At 38.5% G+C, this 27,968-nt stretch overlaps 1 protein-coding gene and 1 long non-coding RNA gene across 3 annotated transcripts in view; both read left to right on the top strand.

Moving 5' to 3' along the window:
* The first annotated feature begins 6,843 nt into the window (after nucleotides 1-6,843).
* LOC116490564 lies at nucleotides 6,844-8,865 on the top strand. The gene is made up of 3 exons (XR_004253397.1): nucleotides 6,844-7,167; nucleotides 8,010-8,094; nucleotides 8,680-8,865. It is a non-coding gene; the product is annotated as an uncharacterized LOC116490564 (long non-coding RNA).
* A 7,161-nt stretch (nucleotides 8,866-16,026) lies between these two features.
* The window catches only part of LOC116490563 (neurabin-1-like), a 42,856-nt gene continuing 30,914 nt past the window's right edge, over nucleotides 16,027-27,968 (top strand). For both annotated transcript variants that reach the window (XM_032189873.1, XM_032189874.1), the window contains exons 1-4: nucleotides 16,027-16,152; nucleotides 16,546-18,361; nucleotides 27,078-27,210; nucleotides 27,684-27,804. In XM_032189873.1, coding sequence (XP_032045764.1) covers nucleotides 16,769-18,361; nucleotides 27,078-27,210; nucleotides 27,684-27,804 — 1,847 coding nt within the window. In that variant the 5' untranslated portion in view covers nucleotides 16,027-16,152; nucleotides 16,546-16,768. The remainder of the gene's footprint in view (nucleotides 16,153-16,545; nucleotides 18,362-27,077; nucleotides 27,211-27,683; nucleotides 27,805-27,968) is intronic.

The following is a 27,968-nucleotide window of genomic DNA, read 5'->3' on the forward strand; positions in this document are numbered from 1 at the left end:
TCTCCAAGCTGAGTGCTGCATTGCTGAGGCTGATGCCTTGCTGTGTTGAGTTAGTAAGTCCTGCTGAGAGGCACCAAACACTGCTGCAGCAACAACTCTTAGTGAGCACATCTTCCCGCAACCCTTCAAGTGGGTTGCTAGCTGTGCAGGAGAGACAACATAGGCATACACAGGCTATAAAATATGAGCCAGTAGTCAAATACATAAACAGTTAATGAACATGGAGAGAAGGCAAAATAAGCCAGCTTTAATAGCCAAGCTGCTATACAGTTTCTGTAGGCACTACTGTTACAAGGAAGTTCAAAGAAGCCATTTCAGAAAACAAGGTGATTCTTTTTTTTTTTTTTTTTTTTTTTTTTTTTTTGATGCCTGCAAAGAGGTCTTACAAAGTGTATGGAGAAGCAAAATAGAGTGCATAAATGAGCTTCCTTGTAAATTAATCATTATGTGATGGAGACCAGAATCCAGTCAATTGTAGTCTTCAATGAAATACTGTAATTTTAGGAGAGTAACGCTCTGGACGTGAGAACAGATAGTTTATGTATGAAATCCTGGAAAACCCTGGTCTGGAGAACATGAAGGACATGATCAAAGAAACAGGTTGGGAAAATGACCCTTGCAGCAGCTTTGTGAATGTACTGAGAGGGACAAACCTAAGTTTGTTGAAGATGGAGAAGAGGATTTGGTATTAACGGGCAAGTGTGAAGATCAGACTTTATCAATGGGTTTTACCAGCAAGTTTGCAGTATTTCAGACCTGTTTGGAAAAAAGAGTGTACTGCAGCTGCACTGGCTTTGGCTCGCCTGCCTGGTTAGATCAGGCATATGAATGCTTTGCCTGATAGGTATGCAATAAAACAGCCAAAGCATACCCTATATTTTGTCCTGATTTATCTATAGTATGCGTCAGCTTGGTTGTACGTATTACAGAAAGGAAATGCTTATTCAGGATTTCAGAAAAGAATAGAGCAGGACTTTAAAATTGGGTTAAGTACCAGGATGGGGGTGAGGTTACATGTTTGGATTGTTTATAATGCATATATGTATTCTAGTATCTCACAAATCCAAAATCTAAAGAGGTTGTTTTGGTTTTGATTTGTTTGTTTTGTTTTCTTTCCCAGGTAAACCTCCTATGGATGTCAGTGACACTTTTGGGGTAAAAATATTCAAGGTTTAACCCATGTTACATTGTACAAATGATGCAAATGCTTCTGTCATGTTTTCCATAGCAGTCATATATTATTTCAAGTAACATAATTTGGGAAGGAAAGAATAGAAAATTTATCTATATATATTTATAAACATGAAGCAAATTGAATTCCCATAGGAATATTTATAATACATATTTGATTTATAGCAAGCAAATTCTTTTTATAGATAATGCATTTAAGTGGATGTTTTAAAAGTCTGATTTAAAAAAAAATGCTCCTGTAGCTGCTGGCCTTAACAAACCTGCATTTAATGTTTTTAAATATTGACAGTGATAAAGCTAATTTACAATTTAAAGTTAATTTACACATTTTCTAGGCCTGTGACTTTTCCAAACAAGATGTTAGGTATTTTTCAAACAGGGAATGCCAACACTTTTAGTTGTGTAAAAATATAAATCAGTTACTTCTCTTTGGGCAATGATTACACACTTATAATATGAGGTAGAAAAATATATTCTTTCTTGGAAAACATTTATGAAGAGTAAGGCATATGACCAGTGAGGAATAAACTATCAGACTTAAATGTAATATTGAAAAATTCTGTACTGTGTGTGAATTAAGGAGTTATGCTAATGCATACTAACATAAAATGAGTTTAGTCAAGCCTTCTTTTAAGCAGCTTGAAAATACTTATCACTATATGGAAATATGTGTAATTTCCATATGCAAATTCTTTTATTTAAAAGGCTCAAGTCTCCCTTCTGTAATTGGCCTTGGCCATCAAGCAATGTGCTAACAATGAATTTCATCTCTTTTTATAGCACATCTGCTAGTAGTAGATGACAGTCAGTTGGCAGAACTGATATCCCAAGCACTGGCACAAAATCAACTTTTTTTTTCCCTTGATTTCATTCATTTCCTGCCAGCTGAAAATCACAGCCTCCCAAAAAATGGTATCAGTTCATACTGGCCCTCAGAACAGAGTGGCATTACTGTAGTTTAAGAAGATGAAGGCATTTTGAAGTGAACTAATAGGATTTGTTAGCAAAGGAATGAACAGATTACTTACTAATGTTTCTGTGCACAATCTGGGAATTTTCTGCTCTTTAAATTAGGATATATCTGCTAATATACATCTCTCTAGGCAATTTAAATGCAAAACTTGCTTAAAGAAAACAACATTTCAGGGGCATGGTTGAGAGGTTGTTGCATATTCCCTCCCCTGAGAAAATGTGAAAATAATCTGGTCCTGCAACATTCTTGCTAAAATGGCAACTTTCTCTTTGTACCAGCTATTCTAAAAGTCATAGAAATCATTTCTAAATTTGACAAGACAGAGGGCAGGGAAAGTAACAAAGAAGCTGAGCTAGCCAAATAATATGCCTGTTTACTCCCTTGTACAGAGAGTTCAGCAATGAGCAACATGAGTTTTTTTTATTAAGGAGACTGAATGCAACGACAAGAGACATCCACGCTCCCTCAGAACTCCAAGCACAGTTATTCTCCATTCCCTGGGGCACTGAAGCGAAGTATTTTTGTGCTGCCATGAAGCAGGTACTTCAGATACACACAGATGATATATACTGGCATCCTTGCCAAGATAAAGGGTTCCTGGGTAGCTCCAGTGCTATATTATAACTGAAGACCATGTCTTTGTGGTAATTCCCATCTTCCACTCCAATTTCTAACAGAATATTGTGTTTTGGAACAAGTGTTGAAAGTGTTGATTAATTGAGCTTCTCCTCTAAAAAATGGATCTGAGTTGTACTAAGTACATTTGAGACAATTTGACAATTTATTTTTTTCATTAACAGAAGTGTTCTAACAAGACAGAATTCCCAGACATAGACAGAGGGCCAAACTGATGTCTTTGCAACATGCACTATGTAGTGCCTTCCCTCCCCCATTGTCTGACTGAGGTCATGGGCTGGTATATGCAAGGTACTATTCAATGTCAAGAATGTCAAAATCTACCTGTTATTCATGCTGTTTGTGTTCAGATTACAGGCATTCCTCCTCAGTCAAATATGATGATTTTTATGTGAATTCACTCCTTTGTCTTGTCTTAATCTCTGTCTGAACAGGCTGCAGATTATTTCCTGTTGGAGCATATTTGCAAGGATTCACAGGCTAAGGCTATCCAACCGTAAACTCTGTCTGCTTTGCATTGAGTCTGGCTCTGTGTTTGCACCTACATGCACTTCTGGTTGTAGCTCACAAAAACTTTCTTTGTTGAGTATTTGATCAAACATAGGGCTGAGTTTTACTTCAACTCATTCGTTCTAATCCCAGGTGGTTTTCCAAACCCAGCATGTATTTCGTATTTGAAGAACAGCCTTTCAAAAGCCCAAGGAATGAAGGAACACCAGAATAGCTCTATGAGATCATCCCAGGATCCTGACTCCAACAATAGCCAGTAGCAGATGACCCATATCCTGTTTCTGATGATATCCAACAGTGGCAGAGGCCTGCAGAATAGTGTAAAAGGAAAGCAGGCACATAGCAATACATACATCACTGCAAAGACTACTTTTGCATCATTTTAGGCAAGTGCAAGACTTTATAGATTATAAAACAGCTTCTTACAGCATCGGTGGTAATGGCAAATACTATAGAGAAAATTAAAAAGCCACTGCTATTTTTTGATTCTCCATAAAGAGCAGTGCTAAGTACATCTTCATACATAATAAAGTCTTCTCGGCTCTAGGTCCAGGAAATTCCTCTTGATAAATATTGGAATTGTTACTATTTGACTTTTCCTTAGCCTTGAAAATATGCTAGTGGTCTCAGGCCAGCCACTGAATTATTTCCGGGAGGCTAATGGGCACATTTAATATCAGTATTCAAAACTCATCTTCTCTCTTATGCTATTAGATGACATCTTTAAAATAAAGGGGAAAAAAAGCAAAAACCAAAACGAACTGAACTCCTTTTGTGATTTATCATTCCAGGACAGAGCAGAAGTAAGTAACTAGTGCAAAGGAAATTTCCACATCTGTTGCAGAATTATCTGCCATTGGCAGGTGCAGAAATACTTAAAATATACCTACAGAGTAGAGAACCTGTATGAAGTCATGAACAGAAAACACCTGTCAACCTTTATTGCAAAGTACTCCAAATTTTGGTTGTATCTTTTGGTGCAACTTAATCCAGAAATTCAAATATAGAATGACATGGTTCTTATATTTTTGTTTAGGTAATCTTACATCTAATGCACCTGGGATGAGTCTATCTTGACAGTAATCAGATCATAGAGAGATAACTACATATTACATTTTTTATGCAAAGTAATCTGTCTTATGTTAGAAGCATTAAGCTTGTGTATTCCAGATGTAATACAGGGACAGGAAGATCATTTTTCATTTCATCCATGATATGTTGATTTGACATTCAGGGAAGAAAAGCATGGAAACTATGATAGAACAGATGAAGGTATTACAAGATTAGCTTGAAATGGCTTCTAAATACCTCTACCATAAACCTATGGTAAAATACTACCTGTATTACCTGTAATAGAAGATCTGTTACCAATAGTGTACTTGGAAAGTATGAGTCTGAATTACATTCATTTTTAAGGACATTCTAATAACATTTGAGCTGACCTGAATTGTAGACACACTAACCCAAACAAGTTTAACAGATGGTATGATGATGACCTCACATTGTGGTCTAGACAGGCTAATGAAATGGCTGCATAACAGAAGGAAACCTCCAAAATTGGATAAAATACAGTTTTTAGTGAAGATAAAAATGAAGCTATGGGTTGCATAGTAAATTTACACAGTACATCAAAGCATGTGTTGTAGAATGGCTTTTTCATTGAGATGTGATGAGACCACTTGGATGGCTGCACCTTCTGGATAAAACAGAGGGTTGGAATAGGTTTTCAGGCTTAGTATCTACACAAACATTGAATCTGTTCCTTAGACTGGGGACTCTGTAAGCCTGTCAAAAACAAGCCAGATATACCTGTTGATATACCTACTTCAAATCAAGTCTGTCTAAGTGCTTTCTTTTCCAGGGATATTTTACAAAACTGTTTTTCCAAAACGATATCAGGAATAGAAATAACTGCCATGGGAAGCTGGTAATTTTTCAGTGATTAAAGATTTCTTAACAGTCAACCATCAAAAAATTCATCTGGTTCTGAATTGAAAGTTTCTTATTTTGTGTCTCCAATTAATTTTGAAACTAGAAGAAAAGAGAGTTCTGATTATTTTTGTCCTAATACCTAGCTGATTGCATGAAGCACAAGAAGGTGCAGAAAACACAACAAAGGCCACAGCTGTGGTTGATTATAGTTTTTTCTCATGAACGTCATCACCTCAAATGGGTGACTAAGTATTTTTGCACTGATTTGAAGGGGTTTTGAGTCACAGTATCTTATTTTGAAGAGGCAGTGACTTAAAGAATTCTTCATATTATTATTTTATTTTTTTTTAGTTTCAGAATGTGAACAGTTTGCAAAATGTAAAGTCTTTGTGGCTCACAGTAGAGCCCTATTACATGGTGAGGCCAAATCTGAAGAGTCTAATTCTAGCAGAGTTAACGTGCTCACATTTGGAACATCTGTAAAGTCTAATGTGAACTGAATGTTAAGTAAAAGCAACTTCATTTGTTAGTAGAGTGTGGCATATTGCCATATATGCAACTTCTTTTCCACATCACATGCTTTTTGTATATTTCACACATGCTTCAAAGATTCTATTTTTGGAATAGTTTTTAAGGGGCTTGCTATGTTTATGGAACTGATTCTTGTATCTTTCCTGAAAACCTGGGTTGTTAGACCCTTGTGTTCAAAGCTCTCACAACATAGAAAAAAGATCAAACCAATGAAAGTAAAATGATCCAGAAATTGCCCTGTGTAAGTTTTATTTGCTTAAAATTCTTACTTTAGGCTGTACCGACGAGCCTGTGAGGCCAGAAAATAAATGTTGAAAGGTAACAGTAAGAATAAAGTTTCCCATTTCTCAAAAACTTAAAGCACAAGTAGACATATTATTGGTCTTTTCTAACTGCAAAGCTAAAAGTTGCTAGTCTACGTCTCAGATAGAAGTAATTTTCGGAAGAAATTTAGGAGCTTGGGAGCAAGAAAGATTTTTCTGACTATTTCTGATATTAGGAAATTGGCAGCTGCTTAAAAAAGCTCAGTGGTTTGGAATGTCAGCCCATGAACTGGGGAAAGACTCATCAGAAAGGTTCACAGCCAGAATCATCCAGTGTACGTCCATAATGTTAAAACAGGCCAACCAAACGCATACCAGCTTGTTTTGTGATCTGGAAATGGGACAGATGAGCTGCAAGCACACGACTCACTTTTTGCTGGTGGGTACAAGTGTTAAGGTAGATACTTCCAAAATCTCACTAGGAATCACATCTTTGGAAATTTGGAAATTTCCAATTTCTTTGGAAAGATGTGATTGCAAACACAGCATAATTTACTTTGCCAGCATGCTTTGCTACGGCACTATGATCTCCATCTGTCTGCTGTTTGGTATGTGAATACATAGCTACAGCTATAGGTATAATAAATACATCAGGGCTAGATTGTGCCTCAAGGCAAATGTTCTGTTGATTTTACTGTCCTTCCTGTTACGTCTTGTGATGTTTTGCTGTGCTCATCCACTCGCCCCATAAGACATCCATGTGAGCAGCTCTGTGGTTTTATTTTCATGTTTAAAACAAGTTGCTATAATCAGCTTTTCTGTAACTTAAACTGCAGTTGTTATGATCATATTAAAGTATTACTTTTCAGGCTCAGCCATGCTGTAAGTCTATGATTAGAGGCTTAAACTTCAGTGTGGAGCAAGTCTATAATGAAAGCAAAGTTCTCTTTCATTTCCTATGATTCAGTGTACTTGACAATTGCCCAGTTTTGCTTCCCATGCTGTTACATTTGAGACTTGGCCTTTTGAGAACCAGTGGAGCACTGCTACCTCGCCAGCTCGTCGTTCCCGATTGCATAAGTGATGGCAAACCACTCGCCTGGTGCTGGCTTGGAGGCAAAGATACATCAAGTGAGTATGTGGGGTCATTGTTAAACAGACACAAACCTCACCAAAAGCACATTTATTTCAGGGGGAAGGTGATTTTTCAATGATTTCAGTGTACTTTGGATTAATCCCTAAGATGCTTGCCTTGTGTAATGTATTAGTGGAAAATCTTCAGGGTCATGGTGTAAGGGTGTACCAAAAGCTGGGACAGAATCTTTTGAAGGTAATAAATTGTTTATGGCCAATAGTAGTACTACATTGTTGCCTAAATAAAGATAAAGAAACAAATGTTTCATCCCTTACAGGAGTACATCCCCATTGGTTTTTACTGTAAGAATGCGGCCTATATATTTAGAAAATAATATTAAGAATGTTATAGGAGTGATCTTCAAACAATTTGTTTCTAGAGTACATTTAATTTAAGGGTCCCTTGGTTTTGTAGTTAATTTTTAATGGTGTTTCCTAAATTATAAGCCACTGTGAATAGCTTCTCATACTTCTGTTCCAAAAATAAGTGCAAAATAAGCCAGCAGCTTTGCAGTCATAAAGCCTAGGGACCTAATTCTGAAGTAGCTCCAGCTGTGAAGTCTAGGAAATCAGCCAGGCTGGTTTCAGCTCCTGGTAGATTAGAAATTTGACCTACCAATAAAAGGAATGGACACTTTGTTTATCTTCCCAGAGGGTACTGATATACATCTTAAATGTGTCTGATTGAATCAATATACTGTCAAGGTGAATGCCTTAGCAGTAGCATTGCAATGCTGATAATCCACCAGCAGATAATGAAATTCTTAGAACGATTCTGAGTGACACTTGAATACAAACATATGACAAAAGTTTTTAAATTAGATAATATTTTTGAACAGGTGGCTGGCATATCTTTCTTCAGTCCAGAATGAGGTAATGCCTCCTATTCACTAGGCATCGAGGAGGAAATGAATCTCCTACAAGGTATTTTTTTCAGTCATAGTTTATAAGAGTAGTATGAAGCTCTATGATTGTTTCTGATAGATTACTTGTTTGCTTGGATTTGTGGAATGTGGGTTTCCTTTTTCTACTTGTTTGTTGTAGTTATAGTAGGAAAGACTTCAGTCATAAGATTGTTATTTCTTGGTACATCTGGACAATATATTATTGGATTCAAAAGCTAAATTAAAAATGAAGAAAAAAACAGAGTGAAACAGATTTTTTTTTCCTTTTTTCTAAAAAAAAAAAAAAAAAAAAAAAAGAAAAAAAGAAAAAAAAAGCTTGTCTTAATGCAAAGTATTTTCTTTACAATTACTTTGCCCTCTAAAATATTTTTAAATGAGAACCTTGTTTTCAAAAGATAAACTGAATGTTTTTATTTGAGAGCACTGAAATAAGCCCTAATTACTGGGGCTCATTTTGTTTTGGTTTGTTAATATATTTTTACCTTTAAAGCTACTTTACAGATTCACAGATTCGGAAAATACTTATAATTTCTCTGAAAATGTTGATGTGAATTTAGTATTTGTATAAATGCCTTTCTTTAATGTATTTTCCTTACATTTCCAGCATAATTGCAGATGCATCTGGTGGTGAGTTTCTGTCTACATACATGTAAGACTCGCAAATGGCATGTTTTCTAGTCTGATGCAAGGAACCATCATGAATATTGTCCTGAGTATCAAAATCAATCAGGTATCAGATTAAAGTTATTTTCTCTTTGTTTTGTAATTTATACTGTGTACGTAAATTCTACTTTCTGTTTTATCTCCGCCTTTTAATTTTAATTTGCACAATTAACCCTCACAGAATTCAGCCTTACATATCTGAGAAATTAGCTGAATTTTTGAACCTGATTTTACTTCATATATTTCTTCTGTTTTTGTAACCTTTTTGGTTTGCTGTGGTTTTTTGTTTGTTTAATATTCTAAACCTAGACGATGTCAGGGAGCTTTTGTACTGATGGAATTTCAAAATACTGCCTTATTTATTTGAAATTATTGGTAATTCAAGGAAACAACTTACCTATGTGTAAGATTGAACTTCTCTCTTCTCCATTTTCTAATAAAACTATTAGTTCAGTAAAAAAATAAGCAATTAGAATGTTTCTGGTTTGCATTGGTTTAGCTTTATATTCTAATCTAAACATTAGCTCTGTATACATATCTCTTTACTGTCAGATTTTTTTTTTTAAACAGGTAATTTGAATATTAAAATTAAGATACTTCTAAGGACTAACTGTCAAAGGATTTAAAGTTTTCTCGTAACTCAGAAATACATTCCTAAGTGTGTTTTTATATATTTGTAAATATATATAATTGCGATACAGACCTTTTTATAGAGTGAGTTCTTAAGCACACTATGAAACAACATTCTTTTTATTGATTTTTTAATGCACATAGCTGTGTACAGACATGAAGTATTTTATATGATTCTCATAGGCTTCCTGATTAAGACAGAGATTATACTTCTATTGTATAGAAACATTTTGGGTTTTGTATAAAAACTGCTTGGTTGGGTAGAAACTAACACATCTAAATGCGAAATTGTGCTGTGAACTCGAGAATTAAAGAAGCTGCTTATCCTCCCAACGTGTGTCTCTTGGTTGACGGATTTCTGCTTTTAAAAATATACAACTTCAAAATGAGGCTTTTCTTGTGACTGATACATTCATCAGCTTTCCGTCTTGTGTGGCTTGTATGGGATTCTCCAGTGGCTTATAAGGAGTGATTGCTTACTGTAACCTTTCCCTTGACTGATCTTACAAGATCTTTCTTCCTCTTCTCTCTGGCTGCCTATTTTTGCAAAACTTGTAGGAGCATAATTGTTGGAAACTCTCAGCCTGTGTCAAATCTGGTTGAACCAGTTGGTCAGTTTTCAAAAGTCCTTGCAGAGTAGGAGACACTTAGAAACAGGCAGACATCGTGACAGCAAAAGCTTTCTTGCATTGGAAGTCAGTAAAATCAACAATAACCACAAACTTGCTAAATTCCTGTAAATTCTATAAAACTATGTCACCAGCACTCCAGTTATCAGGCTGAAAAATGCACTGAGGAGCTTTTTTGTTCTAACAGCTTTCACTAGTGTGGCTCTTATTAGGACCCCCTGCCTCCTTGTCATGCTAACGTCTCCTTATTATGCTTGAGAAACCCAGTATATTCTCAAACCACTGTTTCACAGAATTCTACATTGACATTTCTTCCCACCCCCACTTCATTTTCTTTCATGAGTTTGCCACTGTGGCAAGTGGCTCTGGGGGTTTGGACACTTCAGGAATGGGGCTTGTGAGGTGAACAAAATCATAAGCATTTTCTGTTCAGCCTTCCTGGCGATAAAGACTATTTATTTATTTATTTATATAATGCAGCTTTGAAATTCAACTGCAGGTATTTTACCTTGAGGCTCAGAAGATTCTGGAGACTAAGGACTTAAGAGATTCTTCAAATGGTTTCTCCAGTGTGCTCTGGAGCTGTAGTGTAAGGTAATGCTAACTTGCAAAAATCATAAGTAACATGTTGGCAGGCCAACAGCTCTCAATGCAGGTTTCAGTGATGTTCCATCAACCTTCATTTAATGTTTGTGGTTCTGTGGCCAGAATATTTGGTCAGGGTATTAATTCACAGGATTTCTGGGGAACAGCGTGGTGGGTGGGCTGCAGAAGGTAGACAGAACTAGTTAGTAATTGGCTTTACCCTTCTGCAGACAGCCCTATCCTTGAGGGACCTAGCTCTTAGTGAGCAAGCAGAAAAGAAAGTACTGATTTATGAAAATTAGTCCAGCAAGATAGGTACTGATGTGTATTATTCAACAGAATTGCCCCTCCCTAGAGCTTTGCATGACAGACACATTTGGGAATGAGAGAGGGCAGCCATGCTATGGGGTGGCAGAACCTCACTGGAGTTTCTTTGCTTCTAAAATTTCACTTCTTATCCCATGTTTAGAGTTTGCTGAGGCAGAAATACCACTGCAATGACAACCAGGCAAGCTGAGTACTTCAGCAGTGAGTATTAACACCTTATTAATAGTGTCAGTACTCAATACTCAGGCTAATAGTTTTCTAACTGGTTTGCTTACAACAATGTATTTTTTTAATTACTTACAATAATAATAAGAAGAGACTTACTAGGGTTTGTACTGTAGTCCATTTTTTCTTGATCATAATGCGAGCTACAGGATTTGTATTTCATAGAGGACCTACAAAATAGCAGTAAACACAGTTCTGTCTTTTTGTTTATAATTTGGCTCAGGTGACAGATGAATACAAGGAATGGGAGAATGCAGAAGGCTCAGAGGTGACAATAGAAGGAGAAACAAAGAATAAAGCAGCAGGATTACAGCACTGTTGTTAGCCATTTCAGATTGAACTATTGTATTTTTACCAACTGCTTCTTGAATATGCTGGGGAGCAGCTTAAGGGAACAGAAACAAAACCTGGAGCAGGCACTAACTTACCCCAAACACTGTGGTTCTAACTTTAGAAGTGAAAATAAGTATTGAACGTATATATCATCATATACAATAGCAAAGACAAATAGTAGTGTTGCAGGCTTCCTCTGTGGCGCTGCTGGCATGCAGTAAAGTAATTGCCATGTTATACACAGCAATTCAAATGGAACTGAGTCAAACCTAATTAGCTCCTGTCTTTAGAGCATTTCTTCATCTGCAACACTTGTAATCTTTAGGGTCCTGCTGTGCAACTGCAATGTTCTACACAAGATGCAAGCTGCTAGGGGAATCCCATTCCAAAACGTGGTCTAGTTTACCATTATGTACTGTAACTCTTACACTATTGGTGGTCTTTTTTTTGTTGTTTGTTTTTGTTTTGTTGTTGTTCCTTGCTTTCTTCTACCCTTCATATCTTTACAACCTTATTTTGTGTGGTACTGTATGGCAGGCTGGCTGGTCCATCTCCTTAACGCTGGAGATGTCCTTTATGTATTTGACCGTATCTAGTCCCTGAGCTTCTTTATTGCAGATTTTTGTTCCATATCTGTCTGCAGTCATTGCCTCACTGCCTTCACAAAAAGATTTGTCTCCTCATCTGCTCTGAAATTTTTTTGCTTCTCCTTTTATTGAGCAGATGACATTGATCGTTAAATGCCATTTTGGACTTTAGATCTGCTTTATTTTTTGAAGGAGTGAAATGAAGTAATAAGTTTAAAATACTAATTTATTTTGTATTTTACACAATTAGTCTTATAAAATTGCAGGTACCTTTCTTCTAATGACAGACAACAAAATTGTCCTTCAAAGTTTTAGGCTGTTCTTCAAAATTACTGTTCAACTTATACCAAGTATGACTGAAACACTTCCAGGTCATTCTAATTACTCTTAAATTACAGAAAAATATTTTATTTCAAAAAACAACTTCAAAAACCTACAGAAATACTTGTGAAGCTCCGAGTGCTTAATTAATCTTTCTATTCCTGGCTTTTTGCAGAAGTTTAAAATGAACACTTACGTGTTCTACTTAAAACTGTTGATGAAACTAATGTTACACAGATTAAATACATATTTGGTGAGATTGCAGTTCAGATCACGTGATGAAACTAATATGTGGTTAAAGCAGATAACTTCAACTAAGTAAAAGTTCAGAGAATTAACTTTTACTTAATGCTGAAGACATGGTTTTGTCTCATGCAGGCTTCTTCAGCTCAGCTGATCCCTGTCTTTAACAATATTAAACTGTTACCGTGACAGTTGAGCTGTGCTTTTCCTCACTCCATATCAACAGCGTTCCGCCCAGTCAGTTATAGGGATCAATAAAGTGGCAATGAGAAAGGGAGCCTTACAACCCAGCCCCTCGCCAGTGCCGCTTGCTCAAGATTATCAGTTTCTGTAAGACTTAAGACCAACATTTTCCTGAGTTGGTTAAAGTATCTTCATGGCGTGATGACCAGTTTCAAACTTCTAGTAGCCACCTTCTCTAGAATCAGCGATTTTTCCTCCCACTCCTTGTACTTGTATGGGGTCTCATTAAGGTCAGAATGGGCCTAAGAGGAGAAATTTATGATCTCATCAGTTAGAATATATTCAGGTTGTTTGCTTTTTTTTTTTTTTTTTTTTTTTTTTTTTTTTTTTTTTAAGAAAAGCCATTTCTAATTTTAAAAACTAATAGTAGAAATCTTAGCTTATCAGTTTCCAAGCTGCTTTGCATTTTGTCTTTGGTGTAGAACATGTGCTTAATGGTTTGTTTTGTTCATCTTGAATGAACAGCAGCAATTGAATCCTCCAGTGTCTACATATATTAACCCAGACCACTAAATACGTACTCCCGAAAGTCTTTTTCCCTGATCAATTCTGTTTTAGACACTCTTCTGATGTTCTCATGGGGAATGCCAGTAGTTCCTTCGCCAACATTACCCTCAAACCATAAGCACAGGCGTGTATGTCCAGTAGGAAAGGGGTTTTGAAATAGTTAACCAAGACAGGAATAGTCATGAGAACATAATTCAATTCAGAAGACACTTCATCATTCTCTGATGACCATTGAAACAGCTTCCTCCTTCATGTATATGCCTTTGTAATCAGAGCAAATACTGCAATAAACTGTACCTCAGTGGCAGTTCGATCAACTGTGTTTGCAGAAGTGCCCTAAATTTTCTTTTTGTCTCGGAAACACTTTCCTCTTTGTCTGTCTTCATTTGATTCATGAGTTCATATACTGCAACATTGATTTATTTTCCCCAAGAAGATTTTGAGTAGCCAATGTCTGCCTTGAAACTTTTTTTTTTTTTTAATAGGCTCAGATGACAAAATGTAAATGCTTCTTGCTCAGTGCAGACCATTTGCTTACTCACCATTGTTTCACGATCTTTCAAGGAAGCCTCTACAGACTGAATCTGTAAGATACTCTTCCTGGTTTATTGCAGTTTGAGCTATGATGAAATCCCAAACTATTTCACCTTCCCAGACTTCTTGCTCAAATTCCAGAGCTCTTTATCTTGAATTCTTCTGATTTGTTAATCATTGTTTCTGTGAACAGTCATATTATTTCCTTAATATCACTTAACCTAGAATACAGTTCAGAGTCTTTCCTCACTGAAAAATAATTGACCCCAAAAAATATTGTCCCTTCAACCAGCATGGCTAACCAAAATAGCCTGTATGTATAGAATGGGATTTTATTTTTTTAAGACATCTTTGATGCAATTAAATTTGTGTCCATGGTCTGTGTTTAGAATTCTTGCTTTCTCAAGTCAAGCACAGAATTCAAAACAGGAGGGTATCTTCCCGCTCCAGCCTCCTTTAGGCAGCACCCAATACAAAGGCCTCTCGATTCCCTGGGCAGTTAGAGCTGCTTTGGGCTTTGCTGTTTTGTTGTTCCTGAGCTCTGCCTTTGTTTTTCTTTGAACTGCCTCCTACATCCTGGCAGACTCCCTAAGCAGTACACAGAAAAATCTTTGCCCAGCGATCAGACTGCAGAGCAACCTTGCATTTACCTTTGTTTTGTGTAAAGAACATTTCCTTTGTATTCTCTTACAGCCCTGAGTATTGAAAGATGTTGCTTAAGCCTTGCATTATTTCAATCCAAGCTACAAACCCTATGAAAAACTAACTCAGGAACACGTGGGAGAAAGATCACTGCTACTTTGTCCTAGGTAAGACCTATGTATTCTCAAACTAAGAAACGTGTCACTCTTAGGTTGAAACTGTTTAAATTATAATGTTATTTAAAGTATTTCTAAGTGTATCTAAGACTGCTACAGGCAGGTCTTGGTGAAATGCCAATGTCCCAACAACATTAGAAAACGGAGGTCTCAAGAATTTTGTCCCTGCTTTGTCTTAGAAAAAATGAAGCATTAGAAAAACTCTGGGAAACCATATAAGTTTTACCATTGATTTGAATAATAAGTCCTTGAAATAATCACTTTCAAAGAGATAAGTACTTAGGCTTTTAAAGAATTCTTACCCTGAGTAACTGGTTGCTACCAGATGAAATGAAACATCACTTTGCCTCTTATAACATACATCACTAAAATTTTTGTTCCACTGGAAATTCACAGCTGAATTTGGAATGAAAAATCTTCAAATTTTGGACGTTCCCACAGGGCAAGAATACAGGATATGGTTACATTTCTTTTCCTTTTAATACTTGGTGTCAATTATTGATTGATTCCAGGTACTCTGTTTATTTCCTTTAGTACTCTCTTAATTATTTTGTGTGATTTATGTATGTGCCAAGCAGGCAGTGGGTACTGGTGAGTAATCCAAGTCCTGTCCCTGGCTGCGTGCAGGCAGGCTGAAGCCGGTGGCTTTTTATTTGGACTACCAAAGAGGAGAGCTGGATGTACACAGCAGTTGGACCTGGCGCTGAGGGACATGGTTTAGTGGGTGACATTGGCGGTAGAGCGATGGTTGCACCAGATGATCTTGGAGGTCTTCTCCAACCCTAATGATCCTGTGCTGGTGCTGCCTGAGGCTACCGACCACGGGCACCCATCCTTCCCAGAGCCCTCGGAAGCTGCTGCGGGGGGCCGGGCACACCTCCCCTCCCGTCCCCGCCCGGTACCGCCGGCAGGTGCCCGCGGAGCCCTGAGGGCTTCGGGCCGGGCTAACGTAGCGCGGCCGCTCGGAGGGAGGGAGGGAGGAAGGGAGAGCGGCAATCCCGGAGCCGTTGGCATTCCTTCCCTTCGCTTCCGCCTCGCAGCGCCCGCCGCCCCGGCTGCCGGGACTCGCCCTCACGAGCCGGGGCCGCGGCAGCCCCGCGCGTGCCCGAGCAGCCCCGGCGGCACCCCGAGGCCGGCGCGGCGCGGTGCGGTGCGGCAGGGCAGGGCCGGGCGCGCCCCCCGGCCCCTCTCCCCCCCACACGCGCCGAGAGGAGCGGGGGCGCGCCCGCCGCTCCCTCTCCTTTGTGTGAGAGCGCGCGGGCGGGCCCGGCACACAGCGCGGAGGAGGGCGCTGGGCGGCGGGAGAGGGCCGGAAGGTGGAGTGAGGAGCCGGGAGCTCGGGGCGGCGGCGGCCGGCGATGGCGTGGTGCGGGCGGCCGCTGGGCGGCCAGCGGCGCTGAGGGGAAGGAGCCGGCGGGACCCCCGCCCCCAGGTAGGCTGGCTCGGAAAGTTTGGGGCGAGGTGCCGGGGCGGGGGGAGCCGCGGCTCGGGGGCCGAAACTCGCCGCTCCTCTTCTCCCTGCCGCCCTTCCGGGCTGCCCGCGGGCACCGGGGCCCCTCCGCCTCGCCTCGGCCCGGCCCGGGCCCGGCCGGGCGGCAGGAAGGGCCGGGCGGACAAGGCCCGGCCGTTGGCGGCCGTGAGGGCAGCCCGGCGCCGCCGCGTCCCCCCGCGGCGGGCAGCGGGGCGCACACAATGGGCTCCGGCCCTCGGCGGCCGCCGGGGGGGCTCCCGCCGCCCTCCCCGCCCCGCGGAGCGGCAAGTTTGGGATTCGTGTCACACGCGCTGCCGGGGCCCGAGTTCATTAAAACTCTCCGTGTCCCCGCAGATGGCTGTCAGGACACCGGGATCCGCGGAGCTGCCAGGCGGCGTGGCCGTTTGCGCCTTGTGATTGCTCGTTCGCGCTGCCCGGCTCGATGTGAGCGCGGAGGCTCGCTGGGTGGCCGCCTTCCAGATCTGCCGTAGGAGCCACGCTGCCCGCTGTTGGAAGCTTTGTGCCCCTGAGGTTTCCTTCCCGTTCTCCAGGAGTCGAGGGAGCTTTCTCTCTGACAATGATGAAAACCGAGGGCAAAGGGGAAAGGACTTTAAGAAGTGCTTCTCCACACCGCAATGCCTATAAATCTGACTTCCATGCTATCAAATGCTCTTTTGACGGAGTAAACAATCCCGAAAACACTTCCAACAAAACAGGCTTGCAGCAGAAGCTGAGCGCCTCTTCCAATGGCGGGGGAAATGACCCACACAGTCGAGGTAGGGCTGCCACTTATGGCAATAGGGTTCACAAGATCAAAAGTATGTTTCTGCAAATGGGAGGTTCCGCTTCCACACCCTCTTGTGAAAGCAGTCCACCTGCTGAGACCAAGTTAATCAGCCGGACCACAGCAGCAGAACATGGACCTTCTCCAGGTAGCCCATCTTTCCTCATTGTCCAAAAAAATAATCTACACAATACAAGTACCAGCCCCAACAACAGTCCTGTGGATTCGTTGTCTGTGCCTTCTACTGCCGACAAGGTCATCCGTAGCAATGACGAGGCAGACTTGGATAAAGTTGCCCTGGCAGAAAAGTTTTCGGAGACGAGGAAGCTATTTGAGAGAAATATAAAACAGCGAAGCTCAGTGGACAGATATTCTCCCAGCAAATGTGAAAAAAATGAAGATAAGAGGAGACATGGCTCTGCTTCTGATTACAGCAGCGTGGGGGACCACTTCAGTTTTAATACTGAAGTCAGTCCTCCAGCTGTGCTGGAGAAAGTCGAAAATCAAGGTAATGAGTTGAGGCAGCAACATCCCAATAATGGTTCCAAATCCTCCTTCCTGAATGCAGGACCCATTTCCAGGAGGCTGGAAAGCTTCCTGGGTGACAGTGATACTGAAGAATCCAAAGAAATTTCCAAAAATGATAGTCTGAATCGGGACAATTTGAGAGGACCCTGCGGTTTGGATTCATCTGCTGCTGTTGAAAAATGTCCAGAGAAGACTGCATCCACCAAAGTGCCTGTGACCGTCAGAGATGAGCTGAGTGAGGTACTTGAAAAAGATAAGAAAGAGCAACTGGTGCTTGAGAGAAGCCTGCAGGATATGAGCAGCGTACCTGGTCAGGAAGCAAAGTGGAGAACAGAGACTGTTTTCTCATGGGTTTCCCCCATGGAGGGGACTCGTGTGGAGCTGGCTGTGCAAGATGAAACCTCAGGGCATGAAAAAGAAAGTTTGGAGAAAGATCGTGTTGTTCATGAGGATCAGCTGCTCAAATACCAAGCACAGAAAGAGAAAAGGAGTGACTATCCCTTGGAGGTAGTAGAAGAGTTTGCGGAACGCAGTGAGACCAATCAGGAAGAAGTGAGAGATGGGATGTCTGGGAAAGATGGTCCAGTTACACAAGGTCGGGGTGTTGTAGAACAGGAAGGGGATCCTGAAGAAGATGAGGAGCAGAGGGAGAACTTCAGCGCTTTTGGAATAGAAAATGCAGCTTTTGATGATGATAGGGATGCAGAGCCAGAAAACCAAGGACCTGAAGGCAAAGAAATTTTGGAGGGAGAGGAGGAGTATATGTATGACAGTGAATATGAGGAATTTCCTGGACTTTCTGAAGAGGAAGATCCTGAGCCAGACCGAAAAGTCAAGTTCTCAACAGCTCCTATCAAGGTAAGTTTTTTTTTTTTAATTATTATTTTTTATTATTATTTTGCAATCAAAAATAGATAGGAATTACATTTTTAAAGTGTTTTTGTTGTTGTTGGTTTTATTTTTTATTTTTCCCAAAAAGTTCTAACAGCATCTTAGAAAGTGTGACTTTATGGCCTTTTAGAATTTCTTTTTCTGAACAAGAGAAAAGTTGAAGTTAGTCACAAGTGACTTCTAAATCCTAGAAGCTTCATTAATAATATAGTAAGATGTGTGAGATTTCACTTGCTTACTGGGCATTTTTAGGAACACTAACTTTTGGGAACAAATACAGACACATGACCTTTAATACTTGCTTTCATTTGTCCACAATTGTGGCATTGCATTAGGAAAGACTTTGCCAGTATTTCTTTGTGTGCAAAAGTTGTTTTAAAAAAACAAACCTTCAGATTCAATTTCATATATTTTCAAACTTAACTGTGAGAAAATATCAAATCACTGGTTCCTGTAATTTTAAAATTATAGAATTTTCTGTAATATTTATTATATAATACATATATATAAGTAATGCATAATAATATAATGTTTATATTGGTGTGGTGAATATTCTGTAAGAATATTATTGTTATAAGTATTTTGGGGTTACAAAGTTGTGGAAATGGGACTTACAAGGCAGATTTAATAATGAAAGGTACACTGCTAACAAACTGAGGAGGTTTAGGAGTCTGATCTTCAGTCACTCAAAATACCCCTGGATTGAACAAAGTCATTCCACAGCTAAAACCCCATTTACCTGTAGTCTTGTTGCAGGGTACGGTTATTCTATTCCCACCTAAAGTTTGGGAGTACTAGGAGATGAGGAACAAGGTGGAACTGGAAACCGTCCAGGTTTTTTCAAGCACTCTTTTTCTTCTACTGTTACATGAATGAAAAATTGAATGAAAAATATCATCTACAATAAAACAGTTGTGTTTTTTTTTATGCTGTCATCTTTAATAAAGCTTTTTCTTTTTTTTTTTTTTTTTTTTTGACTGTACTAATCAGAATTATGTGAAAACTTTGCTGACTCTTGTAGTTCCTGCAGCAGAGAGCTGTAATTTCCCAGTGTGATGAAGACACACCAGTGCTGTACCCCAGGAAATGTTTTGGGTGTGGCAAAGTATGAGTTTTGTCACATGCGTTTGTTTTTATAGTTCTTCCATAGACAGGATGGCTTTATATGGCTTTCTTGTAGTTGATGCTGTCTCAGTGGTGACCTGGAGCATGGAAGGGGGAGTGCCACTACTGGAGAGCTGCACAATGAGTGCAGCGAGGGCTGCGAGAGAGCCCAAGGGGCATCAGTCCATTTCCCCATGCATTTGTGCGCCTCCGTGTCACAACAAAGTGGAAGAGTGCAGTGTTGGTCTGCTGTAAATGTGCGTTAGTTCCCTGCTGGCTGGTTTTCTGCTGTAGGCAGGGTTTATCTTTGCTGGAATCCACCTAGAAGCGGTGGCTGTAACAGTCTTTTCCTGCATTGTTGGTTATGGCCATGGCATATTTAGTTCGAAGCATTAATAGTGCCAACCGTGATGGGAGTTCTCATGTGGACAAAACTCGTGTTTTGGTAACTAGCGCTATTCAATTGCAGCTGCTCCTCTGAAAACCACCAAAACCAACTGCTACCAGATTATCAATTACACAATTACACAGTGAAGAAACAAACTCAGTAGCAACTGTTAGTGTATTTTTTTCCATGAAAATAACATTGTTATTACCATGATGCCTGACTTCTGGATTGGCAGAATAAACTGTCCATAATAACAATGTGGCTAAGTTAGGGTGTCTGTGTATATGCTACAATAGTGAAGAGAACTTGATTAATATCTCTATTTAGAAGTTTCTGGTCAGTTGTAAGATTGGCAAGGCTTTTGAGTAAAAGACTGGAGCCCCCAAGACATGTAGAATGAAGCTAAAGCTGTTAGCACTGTGTCTGACCCATGCTGGAGGTCTCTGACTGTTGATATCAGTAGCAGGGCATAAGAACATAACTCAAACTTCAAAATTCAAAATTTCAGGAAAGATGAAACGTAATTATGTAAATACTGCATTATTTTGAGTTGCTCTGTGCCTGTGAAAGTAGGCATAGATGAGGCTTTTTAAAACAAATGTTTCAGTTCTGTAGAAGTTGATGATAAATGCCTGGGAAGATTTCTTACATGCCATGGGTGACCTGACTGCTGCTGTTTGATCTCTGCAGGCCTTAAGGGAGCGTTGGTTGTTTTTCCTACAGTAGTGAAGAGAGTGATACTGTACAGTTATTAGCAGAACCTCACTGGCAGATTGGGGTTGTGTCATGGTACATGGGCTATTTTTAGTCCCTTGTTGCCACATAAGAAGCCAATAAGGAATTTGAAGCACACTCAGATATCCAAGGTATCTGCAAGGGAACTGAATTTGTCTTTGTCCTAAAGTCTTTTCAGTAAACCGTGTAAGCAGTCAACATTATGAACAGTGCAAATAATGTCAGGTAACTGTGCTGTCATCTCTTTATATTTCACTATGCTTTTGTAATGTAGAGATTAAATTCACTTTCAGTTATTTGATCACCTTGAAAGGCTTTAATTAACGAAGAGATAATGACAGAGTGCTGTTTGACGCTTGCGATTCTGAAACTTTCTGTCGTTAAAACAAATGCTTGTTTCCAAATCGACTTTTTGAAGTGTCTTTACCTCTGACTGTGTTAAACTTTGTCATGAAACCTTCAATAGCCCTGCCACTAAGTTCTGTAATGATTTATGATCCTTAGCAATTGTGTGGCTCAGGTAAACTGAAAAGGTAATGCAGCTACTGTTCACTTCTGTAGGTCTGTTTAATTTGCAGTGTTGCCCAGCTTATGTTGCATGGGAGTGTCCGTCTGCAGCTTTGTGAATAAATGAAGAATGCAGCTTACGTGAAGAACACAGCTTAAAATAAATTTAAAAATAAAAATAGCAACAAAAAGCTTCAAAAAGGCTTTATCTTGATACTTGTCACAGTTGAGAAAAAGTTTAAACTTTTTTCTTAACTAAAAAAAGGTAGTTTCATATCTTGTATGTTGTTCTAAGCAGCCAAGCTTCAGCTGCTTTTGAGAGAACTTGCAAACCCTTCATAATGCCATTAGTTCCACACAACAATTAGGGCTGTTTTAGGTACAGCTGGGATACAAATAGTAGTAATCTTGTTCAGGCTGGCATACTGTTCAGTCTTTTTAGTACAGAACTGCTCACTGTGGAAGTTCACGAAACACTAAATTTAGATAAACTTGAATTAGATTTCATGTATAACAGCATAGCTATAAATGTGCTTTTAGGAGATGCACATTTTTTTCTAGATTAATGTGTATTCTCCTGAACACAGCTTTAACAAAATATTTCAGAGTAGTGCTTCAGTTTCATATATACTCTGTCTTTTTTTCTGTAACTGTAACTTCTACACTCCTGGATTTTATACACAGAAAGGGAATTAAAGTACACTAGCTGGTGGAAGATTCCCAGACCCTCGAGTGTCTTCAATAAATAGAGAATGATTGATGACTGCATAAATGGTCAACTGTCAACCATCAGTGAAACACTTCAGTAAAATACTTCTGTGGCAGTAAGAGACAAGTGTGTGACATAGTTGTAGGCTGATTCAGGAAAATAGAAATTTGGTTTGAGAGTAGACAAACAGAATTGCATTGCACGTGGAAGTCATCTTTTTGTTATTGTTGTTGTGTTTCCTGACACAGGTAGGATAAGTTTGTTTCTATTGGGTTTTGGTTGAGATTTTTTGCAATGACAGTTTGTTTGGTTTAACTCAGATTTTAGGTGTTTTGAAACTCTGTTTATCACTTGTATCAACATTCCAACATTTGTATCTTAACAGTGTAACAGTCTTGCCCCTACAACTTTTCTTCATACTTTTATCTCAAACTTCTTATACTCTCCACAGTATTTTTCAATTAGTTTCACACACACACAAAAAAAAAAAGTTTTTGAATATAGTTTGATTGCATTTTGCCTGCATCTGGGATTATGGCAGTTCCTGCTGGCTGACTTAATGGTGTAGGGTGCTAAAAATCACGGATATGAATTGGAGGAAGAAGGTGCATGTAGGCAGAAGAAACCCCAAGGAGGTGGTGACACAGGGGGAAAGAGGAGTAACAGAGGAGGTGAGATTATTATGGAGAGTGCAGGCAGAGATAAGCAGATGCGTAGGAGACATGTTCATTAGCTCAACAGTTAAGCTGCTGAAAGATTCAGCATCTTTTTGATGATGGCTGCTATTAGCACCTGCAGATACACAACCTGGGCTGATATGAAAGAATGAACAGGCAATAGCTGAAACTTGTTTGTAGTTTACCTTTTGAGAGTTGGAAAAAATGAATTATCCATTTTGTATTCTATATACAACAGTGTATTATTTGGGCATTTCAAGGGTCTTTGGAAGAGAGGCCAGTGCCAGGGTGGGACAGTACAGCAGAAACCTAAGAATGGAAAGTAAGAAAAAAATATGGAGGTTGGTGTAAAAGTTATTGGACAGTTTGATAAACATCTGTCAGTGGACTCGTGGGATTACTCATTAAGTTTATCAGTTTTTAACATGCTAGCGCAGCTAGAAACCTTTAATGTTTGTGGTTTTAAGTCATCCTCTCAGCGATTCAATACTATGTAACCGATTGCATAAAATGATTAGTAGATTTTGCTTTTACTTTTGGTGTTGATAACAGGGAACAAAGTCATTCTGGTTAACCTTTTGGTTAAGAGACTTATTGTGGAACTACTGATTTATTGTTACTTTTAATTGGCATTCTGCTTTCAATATTGGTAGAATTCTGTTTTCTAAAAGAGGTTGGAATGTATGTTACTGTTGTCTCAGATAAATTGAGTCATGTTTTGGCTGTGAAATTGTACTGAGGATCTGGAGCAAGGTTGCCCTTATGCCTTTATGTAAACTAACCTGGTTCTTGTGTGTGTTTGCTGGTTTTTGATAAAGTTGAGCAGAGCTACACAATCAAGCCTCCCAGTCCGCCTCTTCAGTAACAGCAAGTGCTACGTCGAATGTAATGATGTATAATGTCCTACCTGTTCAACACTTACCAACCATTCTAAATCAATTAGGAAGAAATGTGTAAATATTGAACAAACAATAAAAACAAAACAGTTGAACAGGGTATTTCTGTTTGCTGATTTAAAGCATCTGATTGCATGAATTGATTTAAATCAGATATAGTCACTTGTCACTTAAGATACAAGTTATGGTAATAAAAATACCAACTTTGTAGCTTTTAGAAACAAGAGGGAATAACACAGTGGTAATGTGGTAATGTCTTCTTTAACTGAAGAGGGAGATTGTAAGAGTAAACTGTAGAGTGTACATTATACTTCAGTGCTACTGTTTCAAATGATTATTCATGTTTGCCTGAGTACTTAACATCTTGCCAGGCTTTGCAGAGGTTATCCATTTGAAACACTGAAGCTGTTCATTACTAGGTAACTTTCTCTGAACCATAGCTTGAATCTTGAATGTATGGCTTTACTGATTGTCAATAAGCTGGAATGTTCAAAGTAAAAACTGTATTTCAGAAGAAATACCAACCAAGTGGTGGAGCCATTGCTTGGCATGGTCTCTAGGTACAGGTGTCAGTAACACTTCAGTGCCTCTCTCTCAGCTCTTAAGTGTTACTTTATCTGCTTTTGTACATGTTATGCTTTTCAGCAAGTATTACAATATCATAGTAGAATTTAAAAGTGATGTTGAAATCACTTCCATTCTAATTAATTGGGAAACCTTTTAGGCAGTTGTTGATTTCTTACTCTTCAATTGCCTTGGTAACATTTTCCTTTTGCTCATGCACAAAATCTACGTAGTAGAAATGAATACAGGAGTGACAGTCTTTGGGACATGTCTTATGACTTGATAACAGAATTCTGTGCAAGCAAAACTTACCTGAAGGGTTTTCCTTCTAAAAATAATTACCTTTCTGCTAAAACTAACATAGTTTTTAAGAAGAGGTTTTTAAGTGCTGCTAAGACTTTGAGTTAAGTGAGGCTATCATTGGTTTTCTGTGATAATACTCTTGTGTGGTAGAACCAAGGTGATACATTGGAGATTTTTAGTTCTGTATGGTAGCAGTAGCTGAGTGGCAGTATCTTTTAGACAGAAATTAACTGAGTTTTGCATTCCAAAAGTGATTCATTCTCCTGGTGTAATGAATGCAGTTTGTTCTGTCTCCAACTAAACATATTTGCTCTTCAAGGACTAAGTATATATTTGAAAATTTCCAAGTATGTATCTTAGCAGTTTAATTAAAATAGTTCTTAAACATTTAGCAGTCTGTGAGAACTTACTTCGTAATAACTTCAAATTATTTTTATTCATTCTGAAGAAAAGAGGACTAGAAGGCAAAAAGAAATTCTTTTTTTTTTTCATTGTTTAGTAGCTTGACTGGATCTAGAAGGCATTGATGTTAGGTTAACCTTCTGGCTTGTGTTGAGACAGTAACTTGTGTTTGCTAAAGCATCACTTTTAAAAATATCACTTGAGCACAAGACCAGCTGGCCCTGCTCGAGCAGGGAGCTTGAGCAAGGTGACCTCCAGACCCTTCTGTGAGTCCTCAAAAAATGCATCCTGCAGGTAGCTGCCAGTAAGTAGGTGGTGGTGGTGCTGGCTGAACTGAGTGAAATCCTCACACAGTCTGGGGTGCTGGGTGTCATAAAATAGTAGCTTACCCAATCTGCAATTATCTTTACTGCTTTAACATGTAGTGTTGTAACAGGTAAATCGGAACTGTGTAGTTAACTTCTGTTAAAATATTTATGGGGTTTTATATAATTTCCATATTTTAAATTTAATTAATCATGGTTAATATCAGCTTGGTCAGATAGCTTTCAAAAACAACAAGCAGCATTGAGGACTTTTTTTTTAGTCTCTGGAATTTCAATGCTATTTGAAGATTGATTAGAAATTAAAATGTTTATATAGTCCAACAGTACTAAGGAAGGTGAATACAAGCTCTCTACCCTTTCTTATGTAAAAGTACTTCTTTTCATTATTTTTTTTTTTTTTTTCGTTTTTTTTTTTTTTTTTGTTGTTGTTTTTTTACATGATTAACATATTTAGTGACCTGGAGTAAATATGACAGTTACCATCATCCTGCCTTTTAGAAGAGAGAATATTTAGAAGAAATACTGTGGTTTTTGTCTTTTGTTTTTCCCTCTTGCATGCTAACAATTTTACTATCTCTGATTAGCAATGCCTTCTAAATAGTAAGATTAGCATTTCTTTTGTTCTTAATGTGTTTGATTTAGTGACTAAACCCTGCCAGACACAGTGCAGGGATGAACTGTGTTTGGCTTTCTCATCGATCTTCTAAACTGTGCAATTTGTAATTTGTTATTTATTATCCACATTTTAACTGTGTTTAATATTACTTTTGCTACTTGGCAGAAAAAAAACCAACTCACTGAAAAGTTCTGTGTTTTCTACATTAGTATCAGCAATTTTACCATTTCTGTCTAATAAAAGGTGAATACTGTCTTATGCTGCTCTATGTGCACAACAAAATCTTCAGCCCTTTGCCCATTGGTTTCATAGTGTGCTCTTGCTTTTCTTTTTGTTACTGCAGCTTTTGGCTTCTGGTTGTATATCATCAGTATTCTTTTTCCTCTATTCTTAGTAAATTCATGTTCTTCCTCAAAATCATTTTACTCAAGTCAGGTTTTTTAGTACTATTTTGAAACAGCTCTATCTTCTCTTAATTGTGGGATTATGATTTTTAGAACGTTACCTAGATGTCCTTGCACACTTCTCATCTGTCATTTTAAGAGAAGAGTATGAGTTCTTTTTTCTAATGATTTAGTCTTGATTTCAGGAAGGTTTTTCCTTAAGGAGCTAGTGTGTGTAAATGTTAGTAGTCTTCGTTTGCATATGCATGTTTGTGCTGCTATTATGTTATGTATAACAATTATAAAAGTTGCTTGAACCTACTTTTAAATTCTATGATCCATTCCTGTCAGGTGATGAATTCTTATAAGCTATTAATTTTGCATCAAGATGGGCAAATTCCATGAGACTTCCAAGTACAAGGAGGGAATATAATTTTCTTTTCCCCTAATGTATGGACTTGAATATAATTAATTAAGATGCTGATAAGTAAAATTAAGCATATTACATGTAGCTTATTCTTCCTTTCTAGATTTCTGTCTTAATATTCATTATTTGTGTTGTTTATCTTTTTTTTAAAAAAGAATTCAGAAATTCAGCTGGAGCGCTTACTAAAAATAGTAACATGTAACAAGGCATTTCCTTTTCCTGGGAAACCACAGGATTCCCTGCAAAATCAGAAAACTACATCTGGTTGAGGCACTGTAATTGGCAGATGGTGTGGGGGGAAGGGAGAAGAGAAAGATTTGGGAGAATGGCGTTCTAAAAAAGTCATACTATATCAAAGAGATGATGATTCCTTTGATTTCTATAAAATACTTGGTGTATTTACAATATAAAAAGTGCTGAAGTAATTGTTTTGAAACTTCTAAAAAGTTACTTCTGTGCAAGCTGGGAACTGTCTTACAGCAGCAGTACTTACTAAATTGATGACTGTTTTAGAAAATGGGATCTCTAAAAATACCACTTGAATTTCCTTTAATTAATTTAAGCAATTTTCTTTTGATTATTTCATGTTTGGAAGGGAATGGGAGAGCTCTAAAATATTTTTTTTTTTTTTTTTTACTTTTCTTAGGTTTTCAGTACTTACTCAAATGAAGACTATGATAGACGTAATGAAGAAGTTGACCCTGTAGCAGCCTCAGCTGAGTACGAACTTGAGAAAAGAGTGGAAAAAATGGAAGTGTTTCCTGTGGAAATCGAAAAAGGTGTGAACCAAACCTTGAATATTTGCCTGTAAAAGATACTGTGGACACAAAATATAAAGCATTATCTTATAAACTGTTCTTTTGCTGAATTTGGGTCTTGAATTTTTGAATTTATGTTCCAGCTTTCATTTGTGGCTAGTTCTGCTGAACATGGTGAACATTAGCTGGACAGGCCTCCACTAAGTGCAAATTGTAATACTTAATTGAAGTTACAAAGGATGAATATATGCAATTCATAAATACTTGAACTCTTTTCCGATACCATGAAACTTGAATCTAGTAGGCAGTCATAACTACAGAACGAAAAGACTTTCAGTAGTGTCTAGATTAAAAAAAAAAAAAAAAAAAAGCTTGTTTTTAGTATGTGAATTTTTGTATCCTTTGAGTACTTGGAATACTTAGAAACCCCTCACTTCTGGTAAGTGATACATCTTATATTATGTGGCTAATGTTTAGATTTTTGAATCCTTTAGGTGACAGCGGTCTGGGTATCAGTATTATTGGAATGGGAGTTGGTGCTGATCAGGGACTGGAAAAACTGGGCATTTTTGTAAAAACAATAACAGATGGTGGAGCTGCTCAGAGAGATGGACGGTGAGTTTTCCACTGGATTGATTATGCTTTCTGCAAATTTCTAACTGATCCCAATCATTTTCATTTTGTATGTTAAATACTGTGAATAAAACTACAAAAACTAAATTCAAGGGAATACATATTACAATTCTGCTTTACGTTAATTTTTTAAAACACTGTTATTT

Source organism: Aythya fuligula, chromosome 6 (assembly GCF_009819795.1).
Source record: "Aythya fuligula isolate bAytFul2 chromosome 6, bAytFul2.pri, whole genome shotgun sequence".
In the NCBI taxonomy this organism is placed as follows: domain Eukaryota; kingdom Metazoa; phylum Chordata; class Aves; order Anseriformes; family Anatidae; genus Aythya; species Aythya fuligula.